The sequence below is a fragment of the Macrobrachium rosenbergii genome, chromosome 21 (assembly GCF_040412425.1).
Source record: "Macrobrachium rosenbergii isolate ZJJX-2024 chromosome 21, ASM4041242v1, whole genome shotgun sequence".
NCBI lineage: Eukaryota > Metazoa > Arthropoda > Malacostraca > Decapoda > Palaemonidae > Macrobrachium > Macrobrachium rosenbergii.
This window is the reverse complement of record NC_089761.1, coordinates 43,974,273-43,984,272: the sequence shown is the minus strand read 5'-3', so window position 1 is coordinate 43,984,272 and position 10,000 is coordinate 43,974,273. Positions and strand designations below refer to the sequence as shown.

The window sequence follows — 10,000 nt, the reverse complement described above, 5'->3', positions numbered from 1 at the left end:
ATACATAAAAATAAAAAGTAATACGCCTACCTCTCTCTCTCTCTCTTGTCGACAGGCCGCGGTGAGAGGGAGCTTGCCGTAACATAGAAGGCATTATGGAACTCTTGCTCCTCCTCTCATTAATCTTCCAAATTGCTGTAGTTATTCCGGGACAAAGTCTAGAGAGCAATAATAATGAGAATTTGGGAGAAAAACTCTCTGTCACGAGAGTTCATAAATGTTCTAAAGGGTCCACAATAATATAATTGTAAAAGGCTCGAGTATAATTTTATAAAAGCTTTTGAACCCTTCCCTGGGCTCATCTTCAGTCAAAGTGAGTGATTTAACATAAAATGTACTGAGGTAAACATAAAAATCCAAATAAAAAGTCACTACCTGTATCAACAATCTTCAGTGACTTTTTATTTGTATTTTTATGTTTACCCCGGTACATTTTATGTTAAATTAATCATTTTGACTGAAGATGAACCCAGAGAAGAGTTCGAAAGCTTTTATAAATTTCTACTCGAGCCTTTAACAATTATATTATTGTGGACCCTTTAGAACAATAATGAAAATACTATGGGCAATAACAAACTCAACTCTGTGAGGGATACAGGTGACTGGATAAAATATAAAGGCAACTTCCTTGGACAAAAATCAACTCTTTCTTGGGGGAAAAAACAACTACTTTCTTGGGGAACAAATCAACTATAAGAACTAAATTGTGAAGCAATTTTATACATCATAATCATTAAGTAGTTATAGTAATATTAAATTTAATCTTTAAAAATTATTTTTCTTGAAAGCCTTCTGATTTTCGAATAAATAAGCAAACAATACTACCTATTTGCGCAAGCAGATTTTCGCATTACAATGTGACAGGCCAGTCGGAAGTACAAACTGAGATCAAAGAAAAGGCTCAGCATCATACTATAATGAAAGGAGTCTCCAACATATCTTAAAATCCTTGGGAAAGAATATACGAACAGGGCAGAAAGTTCCAGTGGGATAATGTACCCGCTCACGTAAGAAAATCTACCTGTCATGACAACTGGTAATTTATCGGTACCTTTCTGTATGAAGAGAATGGCTTTAGTAAGAATTACTGATCTCTCTTTGAGCCTCATCTAAAATATATGTGATTTTATCTTGATTATTATGTTTCCATTTTATGCAGACTGTTAGAAAGTTAAAATTAATTTTTTCCTTGCTGTGGATTGATTCGTTGTGGAAAGAACCAAATCTTAGAGAAAATGGAAAATGTTAGGAGTTTCGAACCTGGCCCTTATCGAGTACACGTTGACTTGTAAGCTGACCCATCTTTAGGTAAAGAAAAGATGTGCAGTCGAAAATTATGGCTTTGCCCAGATGTCATTGGCAACTGCATAATGGTTGTAAGGCGTTGAGTTGTTTTGTGTTCTCAACTTCACCTGGCTTTGGTTAAAAGCCAATAAGCATCGCACGAATCACTGGCTTTTGTACCGCGCGCTACGAGGAACTGGCAATCATTCAGGGGATTTAGCAAATGAATCCTAAGAGATATTTGCGACGCACGTCGTATGGAGAGATGACGATAAAGATGATGATAAGCAAAGCTTGGTGTAACTACTATTGGAATAAACTCATGAATTGCTTATAAAGCATTTGTGTTGCTCTTCTTAACTGTAAATTCCGGTTCTTCTCTTTCCCCTCTTGACATAATTTAATCAGAGGCACCTCTTCTAATCATCCGGTCTACGGTCACCTCTTTTTCAGGTTCTCTCCCCGAGGCCAAGTTCTAGCCAAAGTCCACAACCACACCAAGGCAAGGAGCCTAAGGTAATTCATACCTAATTTTAATACAACACAAATGAAACTGGCTCATTTATGAAGGCAAGCTTCTTAACAACTGATTATTTACATCCAAATTTATACAAGGTTTAATTCACATGAGCTTAAAAGAAAATGTCAACGAATATGGGCATGATTGACAGATGTCAGAACCGCCATATAATTTTTAGAACACGTCTCGAGTATTTTTTCGATAAAGACAATTATCTCATACTTAAGAACAATGCTTATAAAAAATCCTACATGATGCTTTGCCGACGGTGAGAAGCTAAACTGCTCAACCGAGGAAAGCACTGAAAATATTTCTTAATATATAAATTTTGCTAAAAATATGAGTGTAAATATTTTCATCACTACGCCATTCCGATAAAAACTAGAATAAATACAGTCCAAAACGGGAAGGCCTTAAGAATACTTGAGTTCCCCCTCTTCGAAAGTTATGCCGCATCGTTCATCTCAAATATTAATATACTGTATCACCATAGAAAATGGAAGTTAAGGTCCTCCCAGGTTGAGCCAGAAACCAAGTTATTTGTAAGAGGGGTAAAGGCCAGCGGTGGATTCCTCGCATTGCTTGAATGTTTGTGGCTCTTTGAAAACAATAACAGGTATAGGGTACGTTTAAAAGCATGAGGAATGCTGCGGTGTTTATGCAAACAAGCGGTTACGTATCATACAATTTGGGCAAAATATTTTATCTAAGCGATAATGATACTGAGCTGTAAATATCGTTGTTGAAAGAATGTGTATTCTTTGGTTGCTTAAAATGCCCAGATTAGCTATTTACCTCTCATGAGACCCGGCAATTAAGATATTTACAGTGACACTATCGTACCTAAATAATCATTGTGTCGTTTTCAAACAATGCCAGTTGCTCGCATAAGAGGAAAAGTTGAATACAAAGGATGACACCACTGAAACATTGCCCTTCTTGTCCTCCTTTACTAATACGAATTCGAAGGGAAAATCTTAAAATGCGAGAAAAGAAAAAGCACAAAAAAGATGTTCCATCATGCTGGCAAAAATATCATGCATATATTTTTTATTACTATTCGGAATTATCCCAAAGATACTGATCAACAGTAGCTAAAGTCAATAACAAAAAGACACTGGATACGCGTAGGAACACATGTTCCTCACTCAGTTGAGCAGTATTTTGCACGTCGCCAATGATTCAGGGGAAATAAAAGCGCGAATATCCAATTTATGACAAAAGCTCCAAAACCCAGCAACTCCTCCGGGTTCCCATGAAGCGGCTATCCCAGTGCACTCTTCTAAGGTTAAGTCACCAAAAACGACGAAATACCAGGCATATAATTCCTGATCTAGTCAGTAGTGGCAAAGAAGGTTTTAATGGGATATTCGTGATAAGTGCTTAACTCATCTCAGCACATTTAGCGGAACAATAACTTCAAATCCTCTGCAATATCAATAAAGCAGCATGTGACAACAAAAAATATTGTGACTGGAAAATATTACATTTCATTCTTCTTTTAGAAACAGTTAACACAATAAATGACTTATCAACCAGAGGACACTACAAGCCTTCTAACTTACAGTCTTAAATCTTCATTATTTAATTCCCTTTATCATAGACCTTGGTCCCTCAAAATAAGATATAAATAATTGGCATAGGATTAAAGAAACTTCATCTATTCTTAAGAAAAAATCCGAACGAGTAGGTCTATCACTGACACAGAAAAAGGACAACCTAATCAAAACAGAAACCCAGACCGTGAAATAATTAATGCCGAATTAGCTTCAAAGACTAATGTGTAATTGCAGTTTGCATTACGGGTACAGGGTAATGAGCTACAAATCTCATGCCTTTATTCATTTGGTGATTTCCACGTCAAGCAGTGTTAAGAAAGATATTATTGTATTGTTCAGGCCCCTGCAGGAGCAAAACTGTGATTACCGTTGACATTAAGGGAGAGGGTTCATGAATCATTTATGAGTTATTTTCTCCAATCAGTAAGTCCACTGTTGTCCCTGATGTTCGCTTCTGCTTGGAACACTACTTTAGTAGGCCAAACCATTGGCACCTCTTAGGGCGACAATGATAAGGCAGCACTGTTTACTATCCTTGCAATAGCGGTTAAAGGAAATTATTGATGACTGTGGTTGCAGTTGGCCTTGAAGTTGGTTGCTCTTACATCATTTAGGGCATATCCTCCCACTTAGTATTCCACAACCCCACACAAGACGCTCCTCTGCCTTGGGGCATTGTGTATAAGATCACCATGCCACTGACACTTCTTAGAACAGCAATGTCCACTTAGTAACGCTCACTAATGTGGCAATTCATGGCAACTTCCTAGGCAGTAATTTCGAGGTAGCACCGTCCATTCCCACCGCAGTACCATTGTTTTCTAAGTTGAATGACCTAATTGTGAAGAGAGAGAGAGAGAGAGAGAGAGAGAGAGAGAGAGAGAGAGAGAGAGAGAGAGAGAGAAAGGAGCAAGGAGGGTGATATTAACAGATCTGAACATTAAAATTACTTGTGCATAAAAAATTACTCTAATTCTGTTTTTTGCCTAGGTGGAATTGACGCAAAAGGGAGGAATTTTCTTTTGAATATAAGGATTCCTACATGCTCACTCCTCACCTCTAGTAAACAGGATGAAAATTTAAGGCATTTTACTAAGGCATGGCCTTCTGTGCCTATGCGCAGAACGAAGTTATTATTCAATCACGAGTTAAAATACGAACTGTAAGAAAAGGGTGCCAGAATACGAGTTGCAAGAATGGTTACCAAAAGGTTTTATTACTACCAATTGCTCTCTCTCTCTCTCTCTCTCTCTCTCTCTCTCTCTCTCTCTCTCTCTCTCTCTCTCTCTCTCTCTCTCTCTCTCTCCTTTTAGGTAATTCATATACACATTTTCTCAAAATACATATCGTGAATATTGAACATTCCTTTTGTTAAAATTTGTCTCAAATCTGACATTAGGAAACGGCAATTTATTTTTTTATTATTGTGTATGCATTGCGATTCTTCCACATAATATGGAAAAGTTACAAGTTTCTTACACATGCATTTCGGTTCTCTTTTAGTTGCGATAACATCACAAACCGTTTATATTTTCGGTGCCAAATTCTTACAGCAATCAGTAAATTACTGTATTTTCCAAATAGCAGGATCAGACTCCTTTATAAGCGTAGGGCTGAAATGTATAGCACATTGCCATCATCCACAAAATCGCTTTTCATTAGTTTATATAGAGTTCAATATGAAAAAAAATGTAATGGATACCCATGTGTGAGGATATAAAATCTACACCTATAACAAAGTGAATTATATTTTTCTTCTTTTTTATGTTTACAACAAAAGTGAAAAGTAAAAAATACATAAAGTCGTTTTGGGAACAGGGATGCGTAACATGAAAGTGTTTCTTCTAGAAGCACTTACGATGGACAATACCAGGGCCAGACTCATCGTATTCCTCCTTGGTGATCCACATTGCCTGGAAAGTAGATAACGATGAAAGAATAGAACCACCGATCCAGACGGAGTACTTCCTCTCAGGAGGAGCGATGATCTTGATTTTGATGGTGGATGGAGCCAATGTAGTGATTTCTTTCTGCATTCTGTCAGCAATACCAGGGTACATTGTGGTGCCTCCAGACATGACATTATTAGCGAAAAGATCTTTTCTGATATCAATGTCACACCTCATAATGGAGTTATAGACCGTCTCGTGGATACCAACAGATTCCATACCCAAGAAAGAAGGTTGAAACAAAGATTCTGGAGCTCGGAATCTTTCGTTACCAATAGTAATAACTTGGCCATCAGGGAGTTCATATGACTTCTCTAAAGAAGAAGAGGCAGATGCAACGCTCATTTCACTTTCAAAGTCAAGGGCAACGTAGCAGAGCTTTTCCTTGATGTCTCGAACAATTTCTCGTTCAGCTGTGGTGGTGAATGAGTAGCCCCTCTCAGTCATGATCTTCATTAGATAAGCTGTTAAGTCACGTCCAGCAAGATCAAGACGAAGAATTGCGTGAGGAAGAGCATAACCTTCATAGATGGGAACAGTGTGGGAGACGCCATCACCGGAATCCAGCACAATGCCTGTAGTACGTCCTGAGGCATAAAGAGATAGCACGGCCTGGATAGCAACATACATGGCAGGGGCGCAGAAGGTTTCAAACATGATCTGAGTCATCTTCTCACGGTTGGCCTTTGGGTTAAGAGGAGCCTCTGTGAGTAGAACTGGGGACTCCTCAGGTGCAACGCGGAGTTCATTGTAGAAAGAATGGTGCCAGATCTTTTCCATGTCGTCCCAGTTGGTGATGATACCGTGCTCGATAGGGTATTTGAGCGTCAGGATTCCTCTCTTGCTTTGGGCCTCGTCACCTACATAAGCGTCCTTCTGACCCATCCCGACCATCACACCTTGGTGACGCGGTCGACCAACGATGGAGGGGAAGACAGCTCGAGGGGCATCATCACCTGCAAAGCCAGCTTTGACCATACCAGACCCATTGTCAATAACCAGTGCACAAGCGTCGTCGTCACACATTTTCTGCGTCGAGGGTCAGTGATAATCAACTGCAAAATCATCAAAAACGTTAATTAGCACCGGTTTTAAACTGGTACATGCATTTTTATTTAATATTTATGTCTAAACAATTATTAGTAACCGTTGAGGAGCAAAACAGCTCTGGACTACTTGCCAAGTCGTAGGTATCTATCGAAGTAGCCCTTCGCATGTCCAGTGAGTAAGTAATACTCGTGGCCTACAACAAAATTGTCATTCTGATTTCTTCTATTAAGTCTCCAGCACTAATGCTTATAGTACTATGCTCATATGGACTTATAAATGCGCTGAAATATTTAGCTGAGCAAACTCACTGTCACACAAACAAACAAAAGATACTGATGTCAACCGAGTCTATACTCATTTTCAGAGGGCTATGCGGAATGCAGATATGACATGCTAAAAGAATGTACTGGGACAGAGAGAGAGAGAGAGAGAGAGAGAGAGAGAGAGAGAGAGAGAGAGAGAGAGAGAGAGAGAGAGAGAGAGAGAGAGACCAAGGAGACAAAAATAAATTCAGAACCAGCAAATAACAAAGAAATTGGAAGAGTTAATGGCACAAGCATATTCGAATGGTGTAACTAAACGCAATATTATAATGAACATTAAGAATAAAAAAATCACTTGCCAAGTTATTACCTAGTTTAATTTTCTAGTATAGCTGTTTTGCACGTATTGAATAAAAATTACAACACCTCCTATGCACAGCCTACATATATGAAGCGAGCTGAAAACATAACAGCCACAAAGATACAACTTGAGAAGCGACACAAATAGCCCCAACAAAGGGGAAGGTGTGGAAATAAGATACAGCTTGGTTCCTCGTGAGGGGAAATGTGGGCGGGGCCAAGATGAGGTGGAGAGGGTGATGTATTTACATGTTTTAGTTGCTGTTTGTAAAAGGGGAGCGAAACCATTCTACCATATATGGAGATGAGAATGTAAGCATTCAACAGTACTCAAATAGGATTATAATTTCTCGAGATGCTGTAGCTTAAAACACAAAACTGTACTTGGAATTTTACATACACTGGTTATATAGTTGTATAAACAGTTGTGTTTCAGCTCAAATTAATCTAAATTCACGGGTTTGTTACAGTACCTAAATTAATTTTCAGGCTAATGTAAAGCCGTTTAAAGAAGTGTCTTTAATTGCCCCCATTGCAATGATCTGTTAAACCATGATTTTCACATGAAACTGTCAAATTAAACAGATCAACTATCAGTATTGTCACATTTTTGCTAAAATCAGACACTCCCTTTTACTTTCCTAAGGCCAGTTACTATATGTATGCTAGTTTCGTTTGCCCTACTGCCTTCCAATATTCGTATCACTCACACTCAAAAAATTTCTCCCATGCATACACACACATAGGTGCGAACAACAGCACTTTTCCATGTACCTACATTGCTTCATGTATAGACTACAGGGAAAACTTCACTCTCCCACGTCCGTTTAGGGAAAAAATCCCAACTAAAGCGGGAAATCGTTCTCTCTCTCTCTCTCTCTCTCTCTCTCTCTCTCTCTCTCTCTCTCTCATACATATACACATACACCCTAAGCATGATCACAAGAGCTATTCCTTTTTTCGAGTAGGCTACTCACTTCTTAGCGTCCTTGGTGGCAACTGAATGTAACCCTCGAACCGCAACGTCTTTTATACTGTTTCCCGATGACACACTCCAATCCTTTCTTTTTTTTTAAGGGTGGGGAGCCGACAGAGGGGCAGGGCAAGACGAGGGCACCCTATTCATTTTAGTCACTCCTTAAAAAGAAGTTGGGGGGTTCCTCGCATAACGTACTGCCATCTGTGTTAAGTGGAGTGGGATGCAGAGCGTGGGGGGAGAAACCTGTTATAAAGAGATGAAACTAAGAAGATGCTTTTAGATCATCATGTCATTTAGCATTTTTCCAAGAGGAAGAGCAGGAATGCGTATCCATGTTTATTAATAACCATTTATTACTTGTCATTAAATGTAATTCATGAGTCTCCTGCAATATTTAGCCTCAAGGCGTACGGGTTATAAATATCGAGGGTAAATTAATGACGAGAAGGGTCTTGGAAAACATAGCTATCTAATCTGTGCCTTTCTTCTCCCTTTGTCTATTAACTATAAATCCACTGAAGATGCCTTAAAATAATACTCAAAACAATCTATTCTTGGAACATTATAGTTAGGTACTGAGTTTGTAACAAGGGGCTATTTTTGATACTTTTGTCACTAATTCACGCATGACTATTTTACAGTATATTAAGCCACAAACACCTCTTATTATCGAATTCACTTTATATCAAGAATTACAACAAAGTGTAATTATAGTTAATAACTCAGTCTAACTTTCCAGATTCAAACCTAAGCCTTTTGAGTTTGATGCAGCCATCGAGAGAGAAATAAATTATTTCAACTCTTCTGTACATATTCCTGTCGAATTCAGGTTCCGTAATTAGAAATTAAACCAACCCATTCAGACCAAGACAGCCAAGTGCTACGTTTGTAATACGTAGCTGGTTGTACCCAATTCGCACGTGACTTTTTATACACTTTCAGATGTAACGCAATGAATAACAATTAATTTCGAATTCAGTTTACCTTGGGGACGATTTACAAGCATAAGGAATTATATAAGGGTCTTTATAGGTTTGATACAGAAGTGACAGTGATTCATCCTTTGAGCCATCAAGATCATATATATATATATATATATATATATATATATATATATATATATATATATATATATATATATATATATATATATATATATATATATATATATATATATAAATATATATATATTATATATTCAGTATATATGCATGTACAGGATATATATACACATATATGTAGCCTATATGTATATATATGTATGTGTTAATATGTATATATATATATTATATATATTATATATACATATATTTGTATATAATATATGTATATACATATGTATATATACAGTATATATGTATATATATTATCTATGTATGTGTATATATATATATATATATATATATATATATATATATATATATATATATATATATATATATATATATTAACCCGTGAAAAAAACAATAAGGTAAAATACTATACTAAGATGGGTCTATTCCAGCTCAAACAAATGCATGTGAATTCGACAGACATTCATATAACACCTAAGCAAGAAAAAACTTACATCCTTCTTCGTTGCTGAATAGTACTTTACATCAACCTCTACTCTAACTCAGCGTTCAAGGGTTCGAGCTCCTATAGATGTTACAGTTTCATTTCATCTCTATTTCGGACCCGAGCCTTAGCAGTGATTAACGTATCCAAAAAAATGTGAAGAAATCAAAATGTTAATAGGTCACTGTGACTATTACTGATATATATATATATATATATATATATATATATATATATATATATATATATATATATATATATATATATATATACATATATATATATATATACATATATATATACATATATACATATATATATATATATATATATATATATATATATATATATATATATATATATATCCCAAATCAAAACATCAGTTATGGAGAAAAACATCACTAACGGAAAAGAAAACATTTAAGGTTACTCCAGTCTTTGGAGAAAGAGGAAGCCAGATGTGACAAGGCGAGAAGAAG

The 10,000-nt window shown here is 36.7% G+C and overlaps 1 protein-coding gene across 1 annotated transcript; it reads right to left on the bottom strand.

The window, feature by feature from the left end:
* Positions 1–5,093: 5,093 nt before the first annotated feature.
* On the bottom strand, positions 5,094–8,063 carry LOC136850043 (actin, muscle-like). The gene is made up of 2 exons (XM_067123597.1): positions 7,963–8,063; positions 5,094–6,367 (listed from the first exon to the last, which is right to left on the bottom strand). The coding sequence occupies exon 2, from the start codon at positions 6,336–6,338 to the stop codon at positions 5,208–5,210; it is 1,131 nt and encodes a 376-aa protein (XP_066979698.1). The 5' UTR covers positions 6,339–6,367; positions 7,963–8,063; the 3' UTR covers positions 5,094–5,207.
* Positions 8,064–10,000: the final 1,937 nt, after the last annotated feature.